Source organism: Musa acuminata, chromosome BXJ3-2, assembly GCF_036884655.1.
Source record: "Musa acuminata AAA Group cultivar baxijiao chromosome BXJ3-2, Cavendish_Baxijiao_AAA, whole genome shotgun sequence".
Taxonomy (NCBI): domain Eukaryota; kingdom Viridiplantae; phylum Streptophyta; class Magnoliopsida; order Zingiberales; family Musaceae; genus Musa; species Musa acuminata.
In genome coordinates, this window is record NC_088350.1 from 32804105 (window position 1) to 32831354 (window position 27250).

At 41.5% G+C, this 27250-nt stretch overlaps 6 protein-coding genes across 6 annotated transcripts; 3 read left to right on the forward strand and 3 right to left on the reverse strand.

The window, feature by feature from the left end:
* The first annotated feature begins 1746 nt into the window (after positions 1-1746).
* Positions 1747-13840, forward strand: LOC103974715 (zinc finger CCCH domain-containing protein 19). Its single transcript, XM_009389591.3, has 10 exons — positions 1747-2290; positions 2384-2463; positions 3523-3710; positions 4584-5496; positions 5570-5697; positions 6250-6309; positions 6400-6450; positions 6543-6613; positions 10267-10415; positions 10525-13840. The coding sequence occupies exons 1-10, from the start codon at positions 1878-1880 to the stop codon at positions 13530-13532; spliced, it is 5061 nt and encodes a 1686-aa protein (XP_009387866.2). The 5' UTR covers positions 1747-1877; the 3' UTR covers positions 13533-13840.
* A 1102-nt stretch (positions 13841-14942) lies between these two features.
* On the forward strand, positions 14943-16667 carry LOC135631025 (GATA transcription factor 6-like). The gene is made up of 3 exons (XM_065138392.1): positions 14943-15110; positions 15182-15529; positions 15620-16667. The coding sequence occupies exons 2-3, from the start codon at positions 15194-15196 to the stop codon at positions 16346-16348; spliced, it is 1065 nt and encodes a 354-aa protein (XP_064994464.1). The 5' UTR covers positions 14943-15110; positions 15182-15193; the 3' UTR covers positions 16349-16667.
* A 3511-nt stretch (positions 16668-20178) lies between these two features.
* Positions 20179-22804, reverse strand: LOC135584244 (probable pectinesterase 67). The gene is made up of 6 exons (XM_065138200.1): positions 22362-22804; positions 21438-22262; positions 21177-21339; positions 20892-21098; positions 20561-20808; positions 20179-20485 (listed from the first exon to the last, which is right to left on the reverse strand). The coding sequence occupies exons 2-6, from the start codon at positions 21686-21688 to the stop codon at positions 20332-20334; spliced, it is 1023 nt and encodes a 340-aa protein (XP_064994272.1). The 5' UTR covers positions 21689-22262; positions 22362-22804; the 3' UTR covers positions 20179-20331.
* LOC135631610 (chromatin remodeling protein EBS-like) lies at positions 22201-22814 on the reverse strand. Its single transcript, XM_065139352.1, has 2 exons — positions 22364-22814; positions 22201-22262 (listed from the first exon to the last, which is right to left on the reverse strand). Exons 1-2 carry the CDS (start codon positions 22812-22814, stop codon positions 22201-22203), a joined length of 513 nt encoding a protein of 170 aa, XP_064995424.1.
* A 505-nt stretch (positions 22815-23319) lies between these two features.
* On the forward strand, positions 23320-25023 carry LOC135631323 (clathrin coat assembly protein AP180-like). The gene has a single exon (XM_065138896.1). It carries the CDS (start codon positions 23417-23419, stop codon positions 24953-24955), a length of 1539 nt encoding a protein of 512 aa, XP_064994968.1. The 5' UTR covers positions 23320-23416; the 3' UTR covers positions 24956-25023.
* A 183-nt stretch (positions 25024-25206) lies between these two features.
* LOC135630730 (germin-like protein 8-14) lies at positions 25207-26119 on the reverse strand. The gene has a single exon (XM_065137891.1). It carries the CDS (start codon positions 26022-26024, stop codon positions 25374-25376), a length of 651 nt encoding a protein of 216 aa, XP_064993963.1. The 5' UTR covers positions 26025-26119; the 3' UTR covers positions 25207-25373.
* Positions 26120-27250: the final 1131 nt, after the last annotated feature.

Genomic DNA, 27250 nt, shown 5'->3' on the forward strand with positions numbered 1-27250 from the left:
ATAACATCGGACTTTATGAAAAATCATTCCCGAATAATGTTTCATAGTCATGAATCTTTAATTTTCTTATACCATACAATAATCCTGTTCGAAGTGTATTCATTATTCGTTAAAAATTATTTTTGAATTTGTTATTCGAGAAACACTTTACTTCATTCCTTATAGTTTTGATCGTAGTTTATCTTATCGATCGACTGACTATCGATACGATATATATCGAGTTCTATTGACACATGATACATGAGGATGGGCGTACCAATGCATCGCTCGTACTAATTTTTTATCGAATCGATATGTATTATCCGTACGGAACGATACGTCGAGGTATATAATTATCTCATCGGTTCAATGTTACTAGTTTATAAGGTTCTACCTTTCACTTTTTCTTTGAAAAAAAGAAAAAAAAAGAAAAGCAGTTATAACTTTTGCACTCTAAAAATAATAATGACTTCCAAAGTAATATAAATTTATATTGTGTATAGATATCAGCTTAATTGTACTACGAATATAATTCTTTCGAGGATAGAGTTAACATAAGAGTATAACAATATTCAAACTTATATCTTTTAGCTTACATACTCAACAAAACATATAAATTATATCAAACAAAAGTAATATTACTCTGTTTCTTTAACAAGTGTAATAGTGTTTTTTTCTAACATTCTCTCCATATGGCTGTCCTATTGGAGTTCTTCCTTTCTTCCAATTTTTAATTAGTTGCTCCATCAATATGCTAATTAGCTTAGAAATCATTGGAGAGTAGAGAACCTTTGACTTTTTCTTTTGATCTTCAAGCACAATGTATACACTCATTATCTTATTTAATAGAATATCACTTAAACAAACAAATAATCAAATATAATATTTCTTAATAATAATGTTTTGAGAATTTATCCAATTATAATTTATACATTTGAGGTATTTTTCAATCTCTTTAATTTTTTTTCATACAGTATCACTATTTTTGAAAAATATATATGCTAACTACTTCTCAAATTTTTTCTCCGATCGTCACAATAAAAATATTATAAAGTCTACTTGAAAATATCATAAATGATCAAATAAAATTAAAGAACACTAGAAATCATTTGATATATCATATTATGATTCAAATCGGTATTTATAATAGTTTAGGAACATGCCACCTAAATAGAAATAAAAAAAATGGATTGTACTAATGTTTATTTTTTTTTGGACTACAATAAAAGTATAGTAAAGCCTACTAAAAAGACTATAATAATTCAAATAAACTCCTAATCTCAATTAAACTTACATTTAATTAAGATTTACAAGTAATAACAACCAAAGAGACATAATAAAATAATTTTCAATAATATTTTTAATACCTTAATAATGAAAAAAATCATAATAAGTTAAAATTTATAAAAAAAAATAGATAAAAAATTAAATGAAATTTTTTTAAAGAGTATTATTTTGAGTATTTTTAAATTAGGAATACTACTAGTTGAAGAAAATAAAAATAAAAGGTATGGATTGAAAAATAACCAAAATATGAAAAAATGATGTGGAAATTGCCCTTAAATTAACGTTAGATACAATGAATGATGTAATTATGATCGTAAGATAATTCGCGTCTAAACTTTCTAATAACGCCGCGCGGTGGCTCGTGTCCGACTCCCGATGTCGCATGTTCCTGTCACGTGTCGGAGCCCCCAACCCTCGTCACGGTAGTAAAGAAAGTGGTCGACAAAAATAACACCGAACAAGAAAAAATACTCCCCCTATCGATTACACCCAATCTCACCTCACGCCTCGCTCCTTCCGACCGCCGCCTTCTCCCGTAAAACCCCGCCCCCTCCCCCCTCCTCTCTCCCGTTCAACAAAGCTAGGGTTCGCCCCGATTCTGGTCCCGATCCATGGAGCCCCGGGATGGGGATCTCCAGGACGGCTACTTCCCCCATCCTTTCGACGACGCCGTCGTCCAGCGGACGCCACCTCCGCCGGTGACGCCGGATGACGAGGAGGCCGACCAGGGAGACGCACAGGTGGCCGGTGCCTACGAGATGGACGACGCCCAGCTCGTCAGCTCACCCTTCGCCCTTTCGCCCGCGTTCGAGCCGAGCCAGGAGGACGCCGCGGGGGAAGAGGCCCTGCCGATGAGCGAGGCGGCGGCTGCGGTGGAGGCCTCCGGCCCCGTGAAGCGGAAGCGCGGCCGCCCCCCGAAGGCTCACGGCGCCGGCAGGGTGCCGGTGCCGAAGAAGAAGAAGGAGGAGGAGGAAGTGTGTTTTATATGCTTCGATGGTGGTGATCTCGTGCTATGCGATCGTAGGTGGGTTTGCTTTGTTCTTCCCTCTCTTGGTGTTCTGTTTAGGGTTTCGAGGTTCCTATTCTTCTTCGGTCTAAATCTAGCTCGATGCTGTAGGGGTTGTCCCAAGGTGTATCACCCGGCTTGCATTAACCGGGACGAGGCCTTCTTTCGTTCGCGTGCCCGCTGGAACTGTGGTAAGTCTACCCATATGCTGTTATATTCGGTCTACTATCGAGTTGTTTTGGCCGGACATGTGGTAATTTCTTTTCTTTTCATCGACATATTGCTTTACCATCGAAAATCACATAGATACCATCAGAAGAGAAAAAGGTTACGAGCAGCCTTCTGCATCATTTTTTTTTAGTTTTATCACATTTCTCTTAGTGCTTTATTCACGTGAAGGAAGTTAACCTTTTTCATTGATTTTTCTCTCTTGATCTTTGTAAATCTTTTTTGAATCAAGCAAATTGTTGGCTATGATAGTAAATTATTATGAGGGACTGGATTACAATTTCAAAAGCATTAGGAGGTTGTTTTTTGTAGCTTAATTTTGAGTATATATTGTGGCTGCCTTGACATAGTCTGAGGGTAACTTATGCTTGATTGGTTAATGACACACTGTTTTCTGCTTGTGCTGTTGCCATTCTGACTTTATTTTCGTATCGATTTGGCATGAGATTTGGGAGCTTCGTTTTGTTCGTTGTTTCGTCAAATGTGAAAATTGTCTGAAAGCTTCTTTTGCATTACCCAACAATTTCCAGTCATGTTTAAATGTTTGTTTGCCTCCGACTTGAGTTCCATTATGTTAAAATATTTGTTTGCCTTCAAGTTTTCTCAACCGTTTGTCACAACATAAATAAGATGCAAGTATGTTTTTTTATTGCTTGCTTCAGTGTCTAGAGCTTGACTTTGAACACTATTAATCCATGAACTGAAGGCCTCTTTGGAACTTAAATTTCGAGCTTGGTCTGTTTCCATTAAACCACATGATGGAAGTCATTAGTTTTGGCTGAACTACATTTTTGGGCCTCAAGTTAGAGCAAAATAAAAATGTTTTGGAGTGGTTAGAGGAGATAGTGAGTTAGTATTATATGGTTTTCCAATAATAAATATGTTTTGAAACCTCGATGAAGCAGTAGCTGCTGTTATTACAGCTCCCAGTTCTTTTATTTTATTTGTTGAATCTCGTTTTGTTGTTAACACGTGCAGATTGATTTAGTTCTGACAATTGGTTGGTTTGCTGTGCATTGCAGGATGGCATATATGCAGCACCTGTCAAAAGGCTGCCACTTACATGTGTTTTACCTGTACGTATTCTCTGTGCAAAGCTTGCATTAGAGAAGCTAGATTTTTTTGTGTTAGGGGCAACAAGGGATTCTGTGAAGCCTGCTATAGGACTATAATGTTGATAGAATCTAATGGACAAGATAATGAGGAAAAGGTTTGCATTTTATCAAACACTTATGTTTTCGTTGTTTTTTAAGCATGGATTTTTGGTCCATACTTGGTGTTCATATATCTGGTTTGATGCATCCAAATTAGCATACTGTAACTTGTAGGTGATAGTTATGAACTGAATTGGACATCAATTTCCAGTATATATCATTAGTTTAATTATGTAGGAAGGATGTTTGGATCTGCATTCATATGAGATGTTTGAAATATTGAAGGCTTTAGGTGATGATCTTATCTGAATACTGATGTCCAGAGATGGTGAAACAACTGAGTTTTAGTGGTGAAAGCCTGTTTTGAAATTAATTAATTTTTTTTTGAAAATAGAGTTATTGAGGTTGTGAGATAAGACTGAGATAGACCTGATGCAAATGTTAGAACCATTTGCCGTATTTGGAAGAAAGAAATTGTGGCCAGTTGAAAGACGGAACAGTGGTGCAGTTTGACAACTGCAGTAGGTCTGATTGGTCATTATCTACACCTTGTTGGGCCTGGATTGAATTTGTTTACTTTTTCATGGGGAAACAGGATTGTAATAATGTTGAACAAGGTTTGGAAAAGTCTTTATGCCTTTTGGAGGCATAGAAGATGGCTCTCGGTTTGGGAAAATAGGTAGAGGAGATTGGGACCTGCTGGGAATCAAAAGAACAGAGCAAGGATGACTGTTGCAACTCATATAGTCTGTTTTTGGGTTAGTGCTACTAATGATGTCCTGAATTTTGTTCTAGTATGTTGTTTTTTTTTTCCAAGTTGCATCTGACTTTAATTGAAAAAATAATTATGAAGAATATTAGTATTGTATTATTCTTTTTCTTGCTTCAGGATATCACTCGAGTATATCTCATACGGTCTTCGTTTACAGGTTAGGGTAGATTTTGATGATAAGAGTAGCTGGGAGTATTTGTTCAAAGTGTATTGGTTAACTCTTAAAGGAAAGCTATCAGTAACAATTGAGGACCTACATAATGCTAAAAATCCATGGAAAGGATGTGATACTTCTATGTATAATGAGGAAACTTCTGATGAGTTATATAATGCTAATGATGACCAAGAAGCTAGCTCTGACAGCACTCCAGGGCATCAGGAAGGTAGCATTTCCTCACGTAAAAAAGTTCGAAAACGTTCTAAGAAATCTGCTGAAATTGAAGTTCCGGCCCAGGATGTTGATAGTGAAAAGAAATCTTTGTCTGAAGACAGTAAATGGGCTTCACCAGTGCTCTTAGAATTTGTAGCACACATGAAAAATGGTGATAAATCTGTTCTGTCTCAATTTGATGTTCAAGCCCTTTTGCTGGATTACATCAAACGAAATAACCTTCGTGACCCTCGTAGGAAAAGTCAAATCATTTGTGATCCAAGACTCCAAAATATGTTCGGTAAACTACGTGTCGGACATTTTGAAATGTTAAAGCTTCTGGAATCACACTTTTTAATCAAAGAGGCTCCGCAGATAGGTATGGATGATAACCAAGGGGGGACTATAGATTCTGATTCTGGTCAAATTGATGCCGAAGAACACAGCATGACAAGTATTGGTTCTGATAAGCGGCTGAAGACCCGCAAAAGAGTTGGGGAGAGAGAACTGCAGGCCAATCTTGATGAATATGCAGCAATCGATGCCCATAACATCAATCTGATTTATCTGCGTCGCAATTTAATGGAGGATCTTATTAATGATGACAATTTCAGCAAAAACGTTGTTGGCTCTTTCGTGAGAATAAGGATTTCTGGTGCAGGTCAAAAGCAAGATATGTATCGACTTGTTCAAATTATCGGTAAGGTTTTTCTATATTTTAGCATTCTTTCAGGTCATAGCTTTATGTCTCTAAAATCAATACTTCTATACAGGCACACATGTGCTTGCAGAAAAATATAAATTGGGCAAGAAGACGACAGACATTGCACTGGAGATATTGAATTTAAACAAGACGGAAATCTTATCTATTGATTCCATCTCAAATCAGGATTTTACAGAGGTGGGAAGCTGGTACATTTTATTTTTTTCTCCTCATCGAGTTTGTTCAGCAATAGTATCTTGTGTGGGTTTGAAATCTTTGCTGGATACCCTGTAAATTGGTATTGGTTTCTAGGCTATATGAAGTAGATTTCCCCTTCTCTATTTGATGTCAGATATGCGTTTTAAGGAATCATTGTAATATCTTTACTTAAGGTTGGTTATTTAAAACTAGAAATCTACACTTTTAAACCCATTGTTTGGTTGCAAGTCAGTCATATTGTCAATTTTCTTGCATCTTTTATCTCTAGCTCAGTATTTTGGTAAAATCAAGCAGTAAGAGCTATCTGACATGTGGGTACACGTGCATACTTGTTTCAAGGTGGGTGATGGATTTTAGGTAATACTACCACTGAGATCTATAAATTGTAGTCATTCAAATGTTGACAGTGCCATCTTTCTTGCAAATTACATTGTCAAATATCCTTGACCTGCTTTCTTTCTGACATTTTCATCAATTGGAATTTTGCTTTGTGATTTTCTTTTATTCTGATGATGATTCTTATGTTTCTAGGAGGAATGCAAACGCTTGCGACAGAGCATAAAATGTGGCTTGATTAATAGGTTGACCGTGGTAAGATATAACATTCGAGCTAAATCCTTCAGACCCCTTTTGGCTTCCTGATAAAGACTGATCTACCTTTTTAAATATTCAACGTGTCAGGGGGATCTTTTAGAAAAAGCTCAGGTTCTCCAAGAAGTGAGAGTTAAAGATGTGAGGACATTACCAATACTTGTATTTACTTTATGAAAAATTTCCAAGTGTCACAAGGTGTGGATTTGAATTTGCTTAGTCTTTCCTTGCAGTGGTTAGAAAATGAGAAGTTACGACTCAGTCATCTTCGTGATCGAGCAAGTGAAACAGGCCGCAGAAAGGAATATCCTTTTAGCTTAGATGCCCATGGTGCTTTTGTGTTTTCACTTGCATAACATAGTTTTTAAAGGAGTACATTACAATTTGCCTAGGCTTTTTGATGTCTGGAATCTTCCTGCTAGAAAAATTCATCTTTTGAGTTTGTGCTGAAGACATGTTGCTTGTGATTTTCCAAATATCATTTATAATGAAGATCAATTTCTCCATATGATCAAGATAGTCCTGGACCTCCTGGTAGGCACGTATGATCTGCGTTTTTTCTGTTTTGTGACTACATGTACTTCCTTTATGCAGGACTGTGGATTTAAATTGTTTTGTTTCTCATATATGTGATGCACTTGTACTGATAAGAACCATGCTTTTGAGTTATCTCTTGATGATGATATAAGTTCTGTAGGAGTTAAATTTGTGTATAATTACTGGCAAATGAACAGTAGGTTAAGTTATTCAAGGTTGAAGAGAAATTGGTAATTAGGAGCCTGAACCCGAAGTATCTGATCATTTAGAAGATTTTTGGTGGAAAGAATGATCTCCCTGGTGTTCTGTGGTTGGAGATAAGGTTAGGGGTAAATATTTGATGATCTATCCAATTACCTACTTTGTACAGAGTTTAGAAAGGCATGGTCTTTTAAGTTCAGGTGGAAAGAGAGGGACACTAATAAAATTTTTTCTGAGGTCCAATCGGCTGAAAATTTCTGATTCTCAAGTTATGACTTTGACCAACAAAATCAGGAACTTCTTCTTGGTTCTGACACCCAATCCAGAGTGGCTGCATGCTAAAGGTAGCACTAGCTAAATAAGGTTTGCTGCTGCTTAGTTAAATGGCCCCGGGATTGGCTGATTCTGAAATATTCATTATGTAGCCTAATGCTGAGTGACTACAGTATGTTCTGGAAAAGGGATGAGAAAGCAGTAGATTCAAGTAGGACCTTTGTAAAAAAAAGCCAAGGTACATGCGATCCACTAGAAAAACTACATTTTGAAATTCATATTTCTAATCATAGATTGTTGTTTTGCTTGCATCGGTACAAAATGGGCGCTTGGTACATATCGGTCTGGGCATAATCGGAACCATTAAAACGGTCCCACTGCAACTGTGGGCGGTCCGCTCCGACCCATTAAAATGGTCCTTCTGCAACCTGTTTAATTAAAACTTGAGTGCTTGCGTTTGTGAGTCTTCTTTGTCCTCTACTGTCTCCTCTTCCTTCTTCCGCTCCTTCCTCCACTGCCTCTTCTTTCTTCCTCTTCCTCCAATGCCTCCTTATCTTCCTTCTTCCTTCTCTCCTTTCTCTTCTCCTCCTTCCTCTTCAAGTCACCAATGTGTACCGATGTATTGTGTCGATACACTAGTACCAACTCGTACGTACCAGTCCGGCCAGGTCATCAGTAAGGGTCCAGTGCATGAAACAACATTCCTTAGGTCTAATTTTGCACTTGTTTAGCTTCCTCAACAATCAGTAAGCAACATATTTCTAGTTCTAAATGGAGTAAAAAAAAAACCTTCTATAGTTTCATGATTCTTATTATATGATTTCTGACATTAATAATGTTAGTCAAATTATAACTCACTATACTTGAAGCTTATGAATTGCCACTACATAACTCATCAAGGATAGCAGTTTTGTCTTACCTGGAGATCTTTTGTCGCAAAGCCGATTCATGCCATGCCATGCCGTGCCATGCTACCGCTCCTGCTGGCTATTTTGAAATGGTCAAGACCGTCTTTTGGCCTGTTTCACTTAGCACTAGAGGTATGAGATACAATGCTGATTTGTATCATGTTGATAGCATACTGAAATTTACTGTGATGGCAATACTTATTAATTTTTGTTGCTTTACCTTAAATAATTACAGAATTTAACTAAAAATTGCATTAAATAATGAAAAAACAATTCAAATACTTATATTATTTAATCTTGAGATTGAGTTACTCAAACCTTAAACTAGTAGAGTCATCTTAAACCTAAGGTTGTCTAGGCTGCATTAGTCTCTATTATATGCTGCTTCTATTTTCTTCTTCAGATGTTGTTGGGTTTAAAATATCCATATCAAATTGCTTGTTGGTCAATTCAATTGCACTTTGTTTTTTAGCTAGCTATTTCTTGCTTTAAGTTGTGTTTGCATCAGTGTGCAGATATATTAGACAGTTGCAAAATATTATTGACCGTTGGTTGTTCATACTTTGACCTATGCAGCTAACATGATCTATGAAGTTTGACTTGTTGCCAATAGTTGTGTCTAGATCTTTATAACTTTCTATATGTGGTATTCTCTCAATCATGGATTGGAATCTTGGTTTGATACTGGTTTCGGTAACCTACCAGACTAGAATGTTAGTAGTATGCTGGGTACTAGTCAGTATATTAATCATTCCGTCCAGTATTGTTGAATAGAACAATGAAGAAAATAAAAATGAATATTATTGTACTGATATCAAGCTTATTTGTTGATAATGTTTCGATACCGGTACTTAGTTAGGCTGATAAATATTAGTTTGTAGTTTGTACCAACTGGATTTGAAGCCTTGCTTTCAATTGGTTTCTCGCAAGGAAAGTTAGCCTGTCAATTAGGCTGGCATGAAGTGATTAGAAATGTGGGGTTCAAAATTTAACTTTTGATGCAGCTGACTATCAAAGATTTTCACAAAGAATTATCTTTGGTATATAATGAAGTTTTTTATGATCTTACAAACACAATCCTTGACTAAACTAGAATTGTATGTGATGTTGTCCTCAACATATCTCATTACAGAAAAAGGCCCATGTAGCAGACCCAAATAGTTGGACATTAGGGCTTGTTGTTGTTGGTGGTGTTGTACCCAAATAGTTGAATCTATGAGATGACATGGAATACATTTTATTCCATAATTACTATACAGGTTAGATTTCCTCTGTTTAACAGAATTCTGTGGTGCTATTCTCAGAGAAAAAAAGCTTGCCCATCTATTGCAAGGAAAAGAAGTTGAACTGATGATCCTCACAAGTAAAGGATTTGAGGATTGTATTAAATCAATATGGGATGAAGATTATGTTTCCCAGAGCCACAGTCATTCAAGATTCGTGGAAATAAGAATTATGTTACTTTAGACTTTCCCAGGGGTATATACTTCATTGATGCTTATTATTATTAACCACTTGGTTTTCTAGGTTGGTTGACAACTCCTAGAGATCAATGTAGCTCTCACAATCAAGGTTGCCTTCCACATTCATAGCAGGTTTATTCTTGCTGTAGACTAGCTTTGAGAGTCGGTCTATAATCACATGAGGTTCCTAAACTAATCCTTTTTACCCAAATGGGCTTCTTTCGATCTATTGTCTAATCATGAGATGAATGACAATGGTGCCTCTTTTTCTTGTTTCTTGTTTCTGTTTAAGCATTGGTAGTTTGAATGTTTCTTTTAATGAAGGTGATGAGTGTATTTTTGCAATTTACCTACTCAGGCATCCAGAAAAGAAAAGAAAATTCTAAATGTTAATAGCAGTTGCATTTTCCGTCTCGTGTTCTGTGATATGACAAATAAATGGTTGTAAATGTTGCTTTCTTTTCCTGAATTGGAAGTATATTATCTCAGGACTGCTTTTGTAGTGCGATAAATTGTCATTGATGAACATAAAACATATAAAACATATTCTTAAAGCTTCCTTAACTATTTCCCACGCTTAGAGAGTGCATAGAAAAGTTGCAGATTCTGAACAAACCTGAGGAATACCAGCGTAGAATTAGAGAAGTTCCAGAAATACATGTTGACACCCATATGGATCCAAATTATGAATCTCCAGAGGAAGAAGCAGATAATAAGAAAGAAGGTATTTTGCTACTAGGTTATGGATGCACTTGCTCTTGCAGCTCGTATACCTTTTAGTCTGACAATAATATCTCATCTTTTATTATTGTAAATTGCTCCCATGCTTGCAGATAATTTTAGCAGGTCAAGGGGGTCTTTATCTCGTAGGAAGGGAAAAGAGTTAATTTCTCCAGGCAGAAGAGGGTCCATCTCAAATTACCATTTGAATGATGCGACTAAAAGTTTGAGTACCAGTTGGACGTCAGGTACACAAACAGGAGGTGCAGAAGAAAAGATAGAAACCATAGTTGCTCTAGGTGATAGGAAATGTGAAATATCACGGACTGAGAGTAATATTGGCTGGACAGACAGCTCGGGAACTCTGATGAATGGTAACAAACTTGTTACTGGTGTTGAACATCCATGTGGTGTTGCACCTGACACTATGATCTCCTCTCCTGGAGTTCCACTGCCATCAAATGTCAGCGAGAGTGATAAGGTGTGGCAGTATCAAGATCCTTCAGGAAAAATCCAGGGACCTTTTTCAATGTCACAGTTGCGCAAATGGAGTTCTACAGGTTACTTCCCACCAGACCTTAGGATATGGCTAAAATCTCAAAAGCAAGAAGACTCTATGTTACTGGCCGATGTACTGCCGGAGTTCCTGAAAGACACACAACAGAAAGAACCTCAACCTACTAATTTTATCCAGCCCACAAATTTTGTTGCTGAAGCAAATACAGGACACAACTGGGATATAGTTTCAAGAGGGGACACCAATCCAACATCTGCAGGTATCAAGCAAAACAACCACTGGAGGGCAAACCAGAATGATATTACCATGTCCATTGCTGGTTACAAAATGTCAAATGTTGATAGATGGGCTCCTCAGGCACCTAACTACATTGATCCAAGGAGGGAGTTGATGATAACTGAGGAAAGAAAGATCGGGATATCTCCAAGAGCTTGGGAATCAACAAAGGATACTAATGCTTGGTATGGCCAACACACAAGTCATAACAACCCAAGCACCAAAATTTCTGTTCCATTTGCTGGGAATCCATATGATACACCAGCCTACCAAGTTACAGGGGGGCAAGCAAGTAATGCTGAGGGACAGAACAGGAACCAGGAGCATGGAAGTTCATGGAGCTCATTTAGATCCAAGCCAACAAGACCTAGTGACCAGGGTTACGATGAGCGACATTCTAATTGGAGCTCTTCAGGCCAACATTCGCATCAAGTTTCTGCACAATACCAGCAAATCCAACCGGTGAGTTTTTCCAAAAGACAATGGGTGAATGATGCACACAATCCACCTACTCCTACCCCACAGCCAAGTGGCATGGTCTGGACAAGGGACCGAGATCATCTGAGTGCATCTTCCGCAGCTGCTGCTATTTCTGTTCAATCAGCGGGCTGTGGCTGGGAAGCCACTCCAAGTGCTGAGTTCAGTGAATTTGATCAGTTGGCCGCTGAGTCCATGGAAGGCAAGGGAAGTGTTCCAGAAATGACTTCCGCTGGAGGCTGGGCCAAGACATCTTGTAATTTGCTTAACCAATCTGCAGCACCAGAGGTTTGGGGTTCAGGGTCCACTGCATCATTAGCAACTTCTGGTGCTAATCAGAATTTTGGCAAGGTGGACAATTTGGATGAACCATCATGGGCTAGTAAGCAGGAGAAGCCTTTTGAATCTAATGCAACTACTTTAAGTGGTTCCTTCATGAAAAAGAGCCATTTTTTTGAAAGCTCTTGTCCTAGTCCAACTCCAAGTAGTGAGAGGGATGACATTCCTCTGTCCCAGATAAGTGAGCCTGATCCCGATGATAAGTGGAATGAAGCCTCTGGAACTCCAGCTGCAGAAAGTGAGGCGATAGCTCCTGACACTACAGTTCTTGCGTCCATGCCGTTAGATCTGAGTGTTCTTTCTTCTCAGGTAGTCAGATCCATGGATGAAGTGGCAGAACAAAGCACTGAGATCGAAAATTTGTCTCCTTTTTCTTCTGCAACAGAGAACTATCAGCCTTCTCTTGCAGGAACAAGTGACAACCTGGTAAACCTTCCTTTAAGTGCTATACCTGCAGCTAAACCTGATGCAGTGGAGTCTGTTTCAGTTCAAGAACCAGATTCAATGGTGGGTTCCCAAGTAGTGTCCGAACTGAAGGAAGCCAAATATGACCTAGATGGTTTACATGCCAGTGTTTCATCTTCAGGCAGTGGACTAGATCAGAATCAAGCTAAAAATCTAGAATGCTTTTCTGGTTCCAAATGTGTCTTGGAAGATACAAAGTTGCCATCTCCAACGCCAGCTTCTGAGCCTTCTGGACGGGTACTTGCTATTGATTATACTTCAGGAAAAAGCCAAAGTGACACATTGGGCTCATCTGATGTTTTTGTGTCACCACTATCTCCAATCAGATCAGATCCATCTATGGGCCCTGCAGCATTTGGAAACCCTGCTTCCAGCATGGCTGAAGGTGCTTCTGACAAAGGTTGGACTCAAGGGAGTGCAAACATCATTTGGGGAATTTCTGGGCAACGACAGACAAGTACGGAAACAGGTTGGATGATGCCCAAGCAGAAAAGGACTAGTGCAAATACAAGTTGGGTGACACCAGCACAGGGAAATAGAGAAGAAAATTTAGGTTGGGTAACCCAAGGAAACATGAACCCAAATGCTGGCTGGGGAGTACCTACTGCATCAAGCCCAGGTTCTAGTCTGGAAGAAAGCATCAAGGCGAACTCAGAAGCAGAGACCGGTTGGGGAGTGCCAGGAGCTGGAAATATAAACTGGAGTCCACAGAAACAACAGGGAAATGACGACACTGGTTGGGGAACAGCACTTGGTAGTAACAACGCAGGCTGGAGTTCATCCGCCGGGTATCATGACGTCTTGATCTCACAAAAGAGGCATGGTGGAGACAGGTACCACGGAGGCAGAGAACCAGGTCATGGTGGTGAGAATAACCCACGAAACAAGACATACATTGGAGGTGATGGAGGTGGAGGGTGGTCGCAACCATCTCCTAGAGGACAATGGCAAGGGTTCGGCCGTGGTCATGTCCAGCGAGGAGTGTGCAAGTTCCACGAGAGTGGACACTGCAAGAAGGGTGCATCATGTAAGTATTTGCATCGATAACTTGAGCTGTAAGATTTTTGGCCCTCTTTATTTTCTTCTCTTTTTTCCTTCTAAATTTCTACCTCTAACATTCCCCCTCCCCCTCCCCCTCCCCCTCCCCATCTCTGGTGTTGCACCATCAAAGACTTTGCCTGTCCATGCCTTGTGTCTAAATTACATGAAATCAGAATGCATAATCTCAACATATTTAAGGTGTGTCCACTATTTGAACACTCCGTTTAGGTGGTTTTTATCTTTGTAAGCTAAAAGGCAGGGCAAGCTGAGATGATTAAATATGAATTTGACCCACTGATAGGGTTTCTTTTTTATACCTATACCTCTTTTTACTTGCATTTTCCTATGGTTCATCTATTTTAGCTTCAATGAAGTAATTTTGCTGTACGAGGATAGCACAAGAACTCTATTTTCTTTCATTTTTTTAGATGACATTTTCTCTAAAATTTGAAGTGTGTGCGACCCATCAAATGTTATCATGGTTTATTGCCTAATAGTGAATTGGGGGGGATACACATAAGACTGAAAATTTAAAATAGTCGGATTGATCTATAATTTTTTATTTCTTGTCTCTCATCAGTATCACGCGAATGCTATCCGATTACTCTTCTCGGACTTTTTATTTCTTCCGAGCTTATTTATTTGGTGGGGGAAATGTAATCTTCTTCGATGACAGCCGAAACAAACCCACCCCGTCTAGTCTTCGTTGATGGAGACGTATACCTAACCAAGGGGGTGTTCAATTTCCACTTTTGCCCTTGCATGATGCGAAATGACTTCTGCGTCCCATGTGAACGCGTTCCCATCACTCACCGCTTGTGATGGATCCTACTGGGCAATTCGGCCAAACTCAGGGGTATATTAGTCAAGAAAAAGTGACGAACCGGACGGCAGATACGATGGTCTCCGGAGTCAACGTACTATGACTCGGTCCAATTTCCATTTTTTTTCTTTTACGTCTTAGATTCATATTCTACCAACTGACTCTCCCATCCGCCATTCAAACCAAGTCACGTATGGTTCTGAGTCGATCGTTGCCCGACTGTGTGATCCCTCCCGATCTAAGAACCAGTTGACTCGGGATGCTTCATAGTCAACCCGAGCGGCGATCGACTATAGTGGTTGTCCATGAGAATTTCCAACACAGTAAAGCCGGTAGGAATCCATTTGGATCGAAGGCGGCTAAAATATTTGCGATATAATCTAAAAAAAATATATTTTCTTCTGTTGAACCGAAGTCTTGTCGTTCCCGGAATCAAATCAACGCAGCGGGAACCGCTTCCTGCCTGCTCGAACCACCGCGGGACACTCTGACGCTCATTTGGCAGGCGTCGATTGGTGGAGATGTCAAAGGATGTGGGCTGCTGGGGAGATGATAGGCAGCGACGTCGCGTTGCTGCTTGTTTGCCAGGCGTAGAAGCATCAACAAAGGCTAGTTGTTTCCCAGTCGTGGAAAGGTCGTCAAGTAGTAATTGGTAGTAGAGGAAACGCTCGGTGGTCATCCCATGCGCCCACCACCAAACGCTCACCAGCTCTTCGTCTTCTTTCCCCATTCGCGCTCTTCGGTCTTTGCGTTTTCCGCAGGTAATTAGAAATGACCTCGCTTCACGGTGTTTTTGGTCGTCTTCTTGGTGTTGAGCGTGTGCGGTTTGCAGGTGGAGACAGGCATGGAGGAGCTAATGAATTGCCCAAGGTCGGGGAGTCTGATGGGGCAGCAGCAGCAGCAGCAGCAGCCAAGCCGGGGAGTCTGGGAGGAGGATGTGGCTTTGGCGCTCGAAAGTGGAAGCCTTTGGGTGGAGGAGTTTGCAGTCGACGAGCTCCTCAACCTTGAGTTCATGGAGGAGGAGAAGGAAGGAGGAGAGCAGGAGGGCGAGGTCAGAGACTTTGCAGAGCACAAGAAAGCAGAGGACTTGGACTCCAATACCAGCTCGTGCTCTGCTTCCTCTGCCACTTCGTCTCCCTCCTTTGAGCCGGCGGTGGCTCTCACTGGAATCGGTCTCCCGGTGAGCCGCCCCGTTCCTCTCTCGCCAAGAATGGGCAGGAACGAAGGAGATTGACTTGTTCTGAGTCTCTTTTCTCTTTCCTTTCTGCAGGCGCATGACGCCGAGGAGTTGGAGTGGGTTTCTCGCATCATGGACGACTCGCTGTGGGCGCCTCAAAGCCAGCAAGACGACACCGCAACCCAAACAGAGGACCGGCCGGCCGAAGGTCCCTCTTTGGTGAGCCCAGCGGTCTGTCTCCTCTCCACTCAAGCCATGGTTCCGGTCAAGGCCAAGCGGAGCAAGCGGTCACGGAGCGCCGCCCCCGTCGTCGCCTGGTCCTTGTCCGGGCCGCTCCTCTTCGTCGAATCCTCTACCGAATCCACCACCACCACCACGACCACCTCTTCCAGCTCCTCCTTCTCCTCCTCCGTCTCCTCTCGCTCGCCCCCTTCCATCTCTTCCTGCCTCACGCACGACCACCCTTCCGCCGCCGGCGACCAGAGCTTCTTTCTCTGCGACAAGCAGAAGCCAAAGAAACGCGGCCGGAAACCCAAACCAGCCTCGTCAGCCGCCGCAGGCGAACGGCGGTGCGCCCACTGCGGAGCCCAGCGGACGCCGCAGTGGAGGGCCGGTCCCCTCGGCGCCAAGACCCTTTGCAACGCCTGCGGCGTCCGCTTCAAGTCCGGGCGCCTCCTCCCGGAGTACCGCCCGGCCTGCAGCCCCACCTTCGTCAACCACATCCACTCCAACTGCCACCGCAAGGTCCTCGAGATGCGCCAGAAGAAGGAGACAGGGCTGCCTTCCCCCGCCGCCGCGGCGTCGCCGGTGCCTTTTCTGTAGGTCCGGTCACCCCCCTGTATGCCTACCTCTCTTGCATCGGTTATGTTTCTTGTATTAGGTGGTGGTTTGTTTGGCTCTTTGGATTTAGAGCATAGCATTTTTCTCCAATTTCTACAGGTAGTGAGCCTAAGCAGTGCAATATTTCCATGGCTTTTGTGAGCTTTCACTAAAATTGTAGGGGGCATCAAAAATTTGTAATCATATTCATTTAAGAATACAATATTAGGAATAGATAGGTAGGTAGATGGACATCATCTCTTCATCATGTACTCTATTTATTTCTACTAGTGGATTGAGATGAAGAGTGCAATTTAATTTATTCATTGTAGTTCTCTATTTTATATATTATTTATTATGGTAGTGGCTAATTAATTTTGATTTATCTTTTGTTTGTTTATGAAAGAATGTATATATATATATAATTTATAATAGAAAAAAATTATTTTATATATTTTACAATGAATATATGAAAAAAACTCTTTTATAAGGTCTTAGTTACCTTGTTTCTCAAAATATATTTATCATTTCTTCTTTTAAAATTTTATTTAAAATATACTTATTATATTAAGTGTGATTTATTTTACTAAAATAATATTAAAGACTCCTCCAACTAAAAACTAAAATTAGGTCTAATCCGAAACCAACTTCCAACCTAAAATGAGATAAATAGTACTTAAAGACATAAATCACACTGTCCATATGATCTCCTTTCCAACAATGAAATATCTTTCGACCTAAATAGCACTTAAAGAAGGTTAATGAGAGTGGAAGATAGATAAGGCACTCTTGGTAGTGTTCTTCATGTTCTTTCCATTTATGATTAGCATGAGTGGTGTAGTTGAATTTGGAGGCTTTGTTAGGGTTCAAAGACACTTCTCACTCAGTGGATTTGGTCCCTTTGGGGTAAGTCATAGTGGGTGGGGTTACACTTGCACCAACACAATCCAACCCCTCAATCCCCACCTACTCAATTATTTTGTGTGTGTGGTTCATATGAATGAATAATAAAACTTTTATATGTGTAAATCTAGTTAAAAATTTGGAAAGCAAAACTCATTACGATTATTATCTTAGTTTCTTTAGTCGCTTTAGTGTTTCACGAAGTTTTATGATGATATTTTTTTTTAACTATTTTAGTCGTTTATTTGTTGAATAATCGTAACTTTTAGTTCTTGAAAATACATAAAGTGATCGATATAAAAGATCAAAATAAATCTCTCCTTGGAGATGGATTTGTTCTACATGTTTTATCTAATAATTTAATTTTGATTATGCTATTTAATTACTAAAAAACATTTATCAAATCATACATACAGTGATTTTTTTTATTGTAAGGTTCCAAATTCCTTCATCCCTCAATTTTTTTTTTTATTTTGTTTAATTTTTTTTATAGATTATGTGATCATTTTATGCATTTGTTTTCATAATTTTGTTTCCTCACTTAGGTTAGCAATCATGCTTGGTAGGTAAATAATTCATACCAAGAAGAAATGGTCAAACTATTGAATAGCTTCAACCAGTAGGTGGGCCCACTCCACACACATCTCAGCCAACTTCTCTTGACCTTTCAAGAGGTTGGACTTCCACTGTGAATGTGGAAGTGGGTCAAACAAGATGGTGCTTCTCATCATGCTTCCTTCCATATGTCAAAGGGTCCCCCATTGGGTCCAAATCTTCCACAATGCTTACATGATGAACACATGATGGAATGGAGAGAATTGTGGCCTATATCTCTTTGTAGTTTTTATTTTTATAAATAAAGGATTTTTTATTCTTTTTTGTCTTTTTTTTTGCTACAATACAAGGACTCAAGACTCTTCTGACTAAGTTTTTTTCTTTCTTTAAATGAAAAATAAGTCTATATATTAATGAAGTGTCTTCATCCCCCAAATAATATAGTTCCTTAATTTGATATACTTGAATTATTTGACTTTTAAATATTTGGACTCGTATAGTCTTAATTATATCACTAGTGATCCAAATTCCCATTCTAGGCTATTAATACTATATCTATTCAGTCTTATATACTCTAACATTTGATGTGAAACTATATTAAAGCATTTCAATCTTTCCCACTTTGAATAGTTTAGAGTCCTATAGTTAAGTGATACATTAATTTGATAAATTTAAGTCTTTGATCAAATATATTCACAAGTTAATGGTAATAGACCTCAACTAGTGTTATATAAATGCATAGCCATCCTTCTATGTTCAACTTGAATTCCAAGTGAGATGTCACTACTTTGGTACCCCACTTGAGGGCACTTAATAAGTGGTCATAAAAGAAATTATCTTCCATTAGGGATAAGATTTCAAATACTTGTCCCAAAATTTTTTTGTTTCATATTATTGACATATAAGAAATATATATTTGAGCAAGTGGTGGGACAAGAAAATTGCATGCTTCATGAAGTTGATATGTGACATGTGAAAGTTGAATGACTTTCCATTGCAAATGGATTGGTAGCTCAATAATTATATTATTATTTTATAAATTTTAGATAATAGACTAATTTGGGTATTGAAAAAATTTTATCGAGAACATTATAGACATAATAGATAAGAAAATTACATGCTTCATGATCTTGAATTTTATATGCTAAACTAACGTGGAACATTCGACAAAAAAAAAAAGACTCAATATTATATTTATAAGATTTAATATCATTAGTAGGAGATTTAGAAAATATTCATCCCAATCAATTGAATTATGTAGACATCAACCTAATTAAATTCAATAATATCTATAAAAAGTTTATTGGGTCGTAGTAATCAAGATTAGTTATTATTATTATTATTATTTTTTATTTTTTATTTTGAGATCGACTTTAATGTTAAAGAGATCATATCGTTAACCTCATAAGATCGATCTTGGTCATTATATTAGTCGATGAGTATTCTATCCGTGATCTTTTTTGACTCTATTTTAATTTTTTATATATAGGAAGCGGCTCGAAGAAGTAATTCGAGCATATGTTATACGTGACATTTCCCATGTAAACAGTAGTACTTTCTCTCGACAACAGAGAGATTAAGGTTTCAGCAAATTAGTTCTCCAACGAATACGACAAATTGATTCTTATTTGAACTGTTAGTTGGAATCTGATGACCCACCCACCAGATGACAAATGAGCATTCTTATCCAAATGGCTGAAGAAATTTGCAGACTTGTACTCTTCATGAAGCTTCGGCGGCTGGAGCTTCTGCTGCAAACACCGCATACAGAAGGCTGTTTGAAGGCGGAAGTCTGCAAATACGAGGAAGCTTCATCGATCATCACGGATAAGAGCTACAAGACTGCAGATAGATAGAGGGGATAGAGAATTAATTATCTGGGAGAGTGTGATTCTTCCAGAGAGGGGACAGAGGGCTCAAAACAGATCAGTCATCGACCAGAATTAGGAACTTCTCTTAATTTAATCTGTGCATTCATTAATTAGAAAAATAAGTAATCTCTCATGTAAATTTAAATCCCTTTCTTTATAATACTAAATATATTTTTTTTACTGAAAAAATAAATCATATATTCTTCTTCGTGGGTCACAAGTGATAAAAAAATTTTCTCCAAGATTGATCGGCCAACATCAAAAATCCATACAAGAACTAAAGATGAACAGAAAACAAACTCTTGAACAAGTCAGAAGTGCAGCTGAAAGGGAAGGGAAGGAAAGGCATCACCAATGGCCACCTTCACAAAAACATCTTTCTCGTGGCCCTACCTGCACAACCTCCGCCGAGGTCTGGGAAGATATGTGCACGAGAGGTCTTACGGAAGTCACCTTGAAGCCAAAAAAACAACTCTCGAGGCAGGGGTAGCATTGAGTTTGATGGAGACTGAATGACTAATGTCCAGGTTTAATAGATCCTCCTCCTCGGAGAATTCATGGAGGAGGAACAGTGTACTTGCTGGGTCTTAGTACAACCAAACCATAGTAATCGCAACGCTTAAAGCTTTATTACAGTAGTGCAGAGGAGCAGCATTTCTAGTAGTATACTGGTAACCATTCCTTGCCATCGATGAAGTCTATGGTGATGAAAGGTGAAGCCTCTTCTTCGTTGAGTTGCTTCGACCAAGGAACTCGAAGAGTTGTGTTGCTCCCCGGACCACGACAGTCGTACTCTCCGTACAGTAAATTGCTACAGCAGAGTATGCACGAGTATCAATCAACATTCACTCTGTGACATGCACAAGTAAATGATGCGAATGCTTACTCTGTGCTGCCATCATAACTCCAATTAGTCCACCCTGCAGCTGTGACGGTCCTGGAGAGATAACTTTTGGCAAAGATGACACGAGAGTGAGGCCCCTTTGCTCGACCAAGATACGCGTCTCCCACCCCGTACACCTTGCCTTTGAGGAAGACAAAGCCACTGCTGTCATCTGAAGACGGCCTGTTCTGAGCAGTGATGGAGCCAAGTATCTTGATTCTCTTGTCATGCAGCACAAAGATCTCACAACTCTGCATTCGTTAAATGAGGAAACAGTGAGTGCTGGATGATTGTATTGCATGCGCTGCGTAAGACGAAAAGAACGCACACTTTCCTGGAATATAGACTGCCCACGGCCGAAGATGAAATCGATGTTGCCTTGGATGTAGCTACTCTCGTAGTAGTGTCGACCCTTGTAGTCGAACAGGGTATTGTGTGGGCTGTAGAAGGCGCAATGGTAGAATGCTACCTTATCTCCGGCCACCATGGTTGCGACTGACTGGTTATGTGGAGCGTCGGCAACGGCGATGAGGGCATCATTCTGTCATGGATGTACCGATGGTAAACAACAGGGCAGGGCATAGGAGAATCGAAGCGATGGGAATTGGGCAGAGGCAACCTTGAAGCTGATGCCAAAGGCAACGAAGTTATCAGCCCAAACAGTGAAGGTCGCAGAGAGAGTGTTATTGGTTGAGCTATCATCCCACACGATCGCGGTCCTTCCTTTTCCATTTCCTCTGAGGAATATATACTGCTTCTCCTTCGGGATCACCACTTTCTCTCTGCAACAGCAACGACAACGCATGTTTGTCATTGCACATCTCCTGCGCTCAGATGAAAGCATGAAAACCCAAAGGGCTTGTCGATGAAATTACATTACCTGTAGATGCCAGACCTGCAATGGACGATGATCCAATCTGAGTTACCCATGGGGACCGCATCAACGGCGGCCTGCACCGTCTTGAATTCCTCGGAAGGACCCACAAGGATGGTCCTATTGGTTTTGATCTTGGAAGTGATCAAGGGGCCATCGATGATGTCTTTGCTCTTGTGCGGGAGAACTCCTGCGAACATGGAAGAAAGGAGGAGGAGGAGGAGGAGGACGGAAGCAATTCTAGTCGACATCGGCATCTCTCACCACAGGTAAATTACTCACCCATTAACATAGGTGGAAGGAAGGAAGGAAGAGGAGGAGGAATTAAGACGAGGTTTGTTTGATGTTGTTTGGCTTTCGGAGGTCGAGAGGTAAACACGGAAGCAATTTAAAATGGAAAAGCCTCTCTTAGTCATTTATCGTTGACGGTTTAATTTATATCCATCAAATCAATATATATATATATATATATATATATATAATTCTAAATGGAAAAAAAGGCTAATTAAATGGATTTTTTTTTCTTTTTCAAATAAGTGAATATTCAATTAAAAATGATTATTATATTTTTATTAAAAAAATTAATATCGATGATACTGATTTGCTAGCAACACTCATCAATACCGCCCCAACCATAAAGAAAGGGAGAGCGTAGGGAAGGAGGAGGAAAAGGCAGGGGAAGAAGCAGAGGCATACCGATCGGAGACGAAGATGACCCCAGCAGGAAGCAATAAAGAAGAGGGTAGCTGAAAGTTGCTTCCCGGTCCTCTCATCCCTCGTACAGGACCATGAGATCGCCGGGGTTATAAGGCATCTCATGTTCGCAGTACCCTAACACAAGATAACAATTGACCGATGTATCTACAATTACCACAAAGCTAAAATCAAGAACAGGAAGAAGAAGAAAGAGAGAAAGCAAGCAAGGCCTACACGGTCAGGGGTGAAGGCCCAATTGGCCGCCTTGTAATCGAAGCGACAGAAGAAGTAGTCCTCGGCGCCGACATTCTCCAGCTTGGTGTAGTTCTTGAAGGAGTGGACGACGCACTCGCACTCAATGGTGTGCGCGTCGAAGTGGCCGGACAGATAAGCCTCCTTGGCGCCGTGGAACTGCCGGCGGCCCCCGATCGGCTCCACGCGCACGTTGTTGAGATGGTCCGCCGCGATCTGAGATCCTTCCTGCCGGGCTTGGTCTTGACCACCGGGTACAACTTCTCGTCCGGTATCAGTCAAACCACTCGTTCTCCTGCTACGGTTTTGGAGACGGAAGGACGGTTTTGAATCTCCTGCTTTGATGATGGGCATAGAGATTGAGGAGATGTACCGACGGACGGTAGATGAAACCCTAATCGACGGGAGGGGAGGGGAGGGAAGAGAGCGCGCCATTCGATTCCGAACAGTAGTAGTGAGGTGGCATGAAGAAGGGGAGGTTTTTAATTACGTCACATATCCCCCCCTGCAATTTCAATTATTCTTTTATTAATCCCTCTTAATTTAAATTCAAAATTTATAATGCCTAAATCCCCTTAATGTAACTACAAATTGCAGTATATCAATCATGCCTCTAATTTTTAGATCTTCAATTAAGACTTGTAATTTTCAATCAAACTATATTTTATTTTTCTCGTCGAGGAGATATTATCCTACAATAAAATTATAAATTTATTTAATAAAAGATAAATTAAATTGCTATTGACAACTAATTATCAAACTATATTTTATTTTTATTTCTCGTTGAGGAGATACTATCGTTGACCGCGGCAGCCTTTGTTTCCCAGCTTCGCTTTCCAACAATAACCGACACGCAGCTCACGTTGTGTGGCAAAGGAGTTGACCCGGTCCGGCGTCAGCAGCAAGCTTCTCTCTCCACACCCACGCCGCAAAAGTTTTAGGAAACGGTTGATGAGCCATTCAAAGAGCGGTGGACTTGCTCGGATTCCAAATTCGCCGAGGAAAAGGAAAGGGGCGAAAGGGAGAACTTGGTCACCATGCCGAGCGTCCTCCGGCAGGCCATCGGCGCCATCAAGGACCAGACCAGCATCGGCATCGCCAAGTTCTCCAAGCGCTCCGCCAACCTCGAGGTTGCGGTCCTCAAAGTCACCTCCCACGACGAGGTCCCCATCGAGGAGCGTCACCTGACGGAGGTCCTCCTCCTGTCGGCGTCCTGCCCTTCCTCTGCCGCGACTTGTGTCCGTATCCTGTCCCGCCGCATCTCGCGCACCAGCAACTGGGTGGTCGCCCTCAAGACCCTCGTTTTGGTCTTCCGCTTGCTACGCAGCGGGCGATCCCAGTTCATCCACGAGGCTCTCGCGGCTCCCCAGGGCTCCCGTCGCCGCCGCCGCCTCCTCGACCTCTCCAGCTTCCGCGACCACTCCGCCACCTCCAGTCCCTGGGACTACACTGCCTTCGTTCGCACCTTCGCAGTCTACCTCGACGCCCGCCTCCATTCGGCTCTCCTCGGCATGCTCAGCAACCTTCGCAGCCGCCGTCCCTTGGCCGCTGCCAACCTCTTCGCTAACATGAAGACGCCCCTCATCCTGGAACACATCGAGCACTGGCAGAGGCTCCTCGACCGTGCGATCGGCACCCGACCCACCGGCCCCGCCAAGGCCAACCGCCTGATCCAGATCGCGCTCTACGTTGTCGTCTGCGAGACCTTCAGCCTCTACCACGACATCTCCCACGGGTTGTCGCGGTTGCTCGATAACTTCTTCCACTTGCAACCTGAGTCACGTCTCAAGACATTCCAGGCATGCATGAAGGCACGTAAACAATTTGAAGAGCTCGAATCCTTCCACGATTTCTGCAGAAAGATCGGCGTCGGGAGGATGTCGGAGTACCCGAGGGTCCAGCAAATCTCAGCAACCCTCCTCGGAGCGTTAGAAGAGTTCCTCAAGAACCGACCGAGTTCACTCGCCACCTCGCCCAACGCCAAGCCCAAGTCATTTCCTTCTCTGCACCCGACCGCTATGGAGCGGGAACAGAAGGATACGACGACAGCTCGCAGGCCACCGACGATAAGCGAGAGGGAATCGGTAGCGTCACGCCACAAGGACTGGCAGCTTCAACCCATCTCAAGCAGCGTCAACATCAACATCGGAGGGAATTATGTGGCTAAGAGTCTAGTCCTGGTGGATGATCATCAGCACACTGATACGGATTCTGAAGGATGGGAGATCTTGCTCGTCAGGAGCTTGAACGACATGTCAAATGAAGCTGGTGTTATCGATCCTCCTGCACAGAGCTTTCTCAACCGGAGAGTTGCAGATCGAGCTGAGGACCTTCAGAACCCATTTCTCAGTGATCATGACAACAGAAGCCGTGTGATGATACCACCACCCACGTTTTGCGCAAGGAAACCAAATGCAGAACAAGCATACCAGGAAATGGATCCTTTTAATGAGGCAGCAACGGGGGCTTATTCGTTTAGATCCGATGGTTTGATGAGGCAGCAACGGGTGCTTCGTGAGCAACACATGTGGATGCAACAGCAGAGCAAGATCATGGCGAAGAGATTAGCACGTTAAATTTGCTCGCAGCGTTCACTCCGATGTGGTATAGCGTCAGCCATATAGGAATATAGAAGAAGTGTTTTTCTAGGTAGACCAGCGTACATTTGCTAAATAGGTATTCTTGAGCGTAATGTCAACGCATTGACCAGAATATGTGATCTGTAACTTTTAATGGCTCAAGTCAAAGGCAGATTTATTTATATATATATTTGTTTTGTTTTGTTTTGTTTTGTTTTGTTTTATAGAATGCATGAAAAATGCCGAAATCACCGAAAGATAATGGACTCATATTAAAAGCAGATGATGATATATAAGACCAACATAAGATGGCATGAGCAAGTAGAAGAAGAGTACAAAGCGTCACCATTGGCTTAGTTCGTTAACACACATTGCAGAACACGAGAAACACACGATACAAATCCTTTAGATAAGCTTAGCCGGATCCTCCGAGAACTTGCTTGAGCTTCTTCACCTGCTCGTCGTCGAGGAAAGTGACCTTCTCCACCAGCGGAGAGGGCAAGCTGTTGGCAAAGAGCGCAAATGCGGTGATCTGAAGCCCAGGGTTGGGGCTACTGAAGCTCACGAATGCGACGGCGGTGACGTCCCCGGCATTGATCTGGAAGTGAAGCTGGCCTTGCGGGAAGACCATGGTGTCTCCCTTGTTGAGCGTCGTGAAGTAGACATCGTTGGCGGAGGAGATGAAGCCAGCGCAGATGGTGCCTTCGATGACGAAAAGCAGCTCGGAGCCACCGGGGTGGGTGTGAAGGGGGACGACGCCGTCGGGGGCGATGTCGAGGCGGGCGGCAGAAATGCCGAGTCCGTTGATGCCCGGGAACTGGCTGACGAAGGCTGGCGTCACGGCGGCCTTGATGAGGTTGGAAGTATCGCCGGGCACACCGAGACCCGTGAAGACGAAGTCGTCGCAGGTGACTGCGGAGGCTTCCTTGCAAGGGTAACCTGCAGGGGTATCAGAGGAGGAGAGTTCGCCCACGCAGAAGTCCTGCACAAGGCCATTGGCAGCCGAGAGGAGGAGGAGGAGGAGGGAGAGGAAGACGCACGGCGGAGTTGTTCTACCGTCGGCCATTCTGCTTTGCTCTTCTCTGACTTCGGCTTGGAGGGGGTAATATAGAGGAGATGGAATGCAGTGCAGTGCAGCGCATGCAAGGGTTTCACGTGCATGGACATGCATTATTGAGCCGAAAGATCACGTGAAGCCCTGTCGACCCTCAAACAAATATCTTAGATTTACATGTACGAAGTTGAGATTCTTTTCATGATAAGGAATTCTTTTAGCTCCATTATAATCATCTTGTACATTGTTTTCACACATGAACTCTGAAATATCTATTCTCTCATCCTCTTTAAAAGTCCATGCAGGAGGAGGGTTGGGTGAATTAATGTAAATGATATGATGTCAACATCCGATCCACCCGTCATCACATGCCGGATGTGGTGATGGGACGAAGGCGGCAGAAGAAGAAGACAGTTTGACAGCTCTTCCGGTCAATTCCACCGAGCATCTTTTTGATATAACTCCACCAGCGCTTCCCTTTCTTACACGGCGGGGAAGGGGACCGGAGAAGCCAACGGAAGAAGGTGGATTCCACACATGAACGGAAGACCTTCTCGTGGTCCGACGACTCACTCAATCAGTGGTCGGCATATTCCTAGGATCTAATGAAACATACATAACCTGGCTGAAGTTTCACACCTCTTATCGTTAGCACAGTCGGAGAAGAGAGAGAGGGTTTGGCTTTGTAAGTCATCCTGCAGCAGAAAGCTTATCCGACGTGCTGTTCTTGTCGACAAGCATCGAATGGGTTGGCAGCGAGAGGGTTAGCCGGTGCATGATTTCTTGATTTCACCTTGTGATCATCATGGTAAGAAGAGAAGTAAGGCAAAGCATCTATGAAAGATATGTGAGGAAGGAGAGACTCCCTCGTGATGGAGGAGTGCTCGTAGTTAGGGGGGACTTTATAGTCGTCATTTATGTTGAGGTCGACTCATATTCTCAATCTAAAGTGTACTCTTTAGAGAATCCTTAATGTAATCAAATTATCCTCTTCTAATGATTTTTATTATTTTATTCACTATCGAAGATATGCATAATGATTTACAAATAAAAATAGTTCTTTTCAATTTATCGAATGACTGTATACATTCACATCGATATTCTTATTTCAGTGATATTATTTGTTGTTTAGAAATTCATCGATATTCTTAATTCAAGTTATGTTTATTAAAATAAATATATATTATTATTTTAAATTTGTAAAAATCTCATCGTTAATGTCACTTCAAACATTAGAT

Bases quoted from the DNA above. Each gene is read 5' to 3' on its own strand.
- LOC103974715 (XM_009389591.3), top strand. From the start codon at position 1,878: ATGGAGCCCCGGGATGGGGATCTCCAGGACGGCTACTTCCCCCATCCT. The intron at 3,711-4,583 runs GTTTGCATTTTA...CTTCGTTTACAG, and splicing joins GACAAGATAATGAGGAAAAG to GTTAGGGTAGATTTTGATGA. The intron at 5,497-5,569 runs GTAAGGTTTTTC...ACTTCTATACAG, and splicing joins TCGACTTGTTCAAATTATCG to GCACACATGTGCTTGCAGAA.
- LOC135631025 (XM_065138392.1), top strand. From the start codon at position 15,194: ATGGAGGAGCTAATGAATTGCCCAAGGTCGGGGAGTCTGATGGGGCAG. The intron at 15,530-15,619 runs GTGAGCCGCCCC...TCCTTTCTGCAG, and splicing joins TCACTGGAATCGGTCTCCCG to GCGCATGACGCCGAGGAGTT.
- LOC135584244 (XM_065138200.1), bottom strand. From the start codon at position 21,688: ATGCCGATGTCGACTAGAATTGCTTCCGTCCTCCTCCTCCTCCTCCTC. The intron at 21,099-21,176 runs GTTGCCTCTGCC...CATCCATGACAG, and splicing joins CCTTTGGCATCAGCTTCAAG to AATGATGCCCTCATCGCCGT. The intron at 20,809-20,891 runs GAAAGTGTGCGT...TAACGAATGCAG, and splicing joins GTGGGCAGTCTATATTCCAG to AGTTGTGAGATCTTTGTGCT.
- LOC135631610 (XM_065139352.1), bottom strand. From the start codon at position 22,814: ATGGCGCGCTCTCTTCCCTCCCCTCCCCTCCCGTCGATTAGGGTTTCA. The intron at 22,263-22,363 runs GTGTAGGCCTTG...ATCTTGTGTTAG, and splicing joins TTGGGCCTTCACCCCTGACC to GGTACTGCGAACATGAGATG.
- LOC135631323 (XM_065138896.1), top strand. From the start codon at position 23,417: ATGCCGAGCGTCCTCCGGCAGGCCATCGGCGCCATCAAGGACCAGACC.
- LOC135630730 (XM_065137891.1), bottom strand. From the start codon at position 26,024: ATGGCCGACGGTAGAACAACTCCGCCGTGCGTCTTCCTCTCCCTCCTC.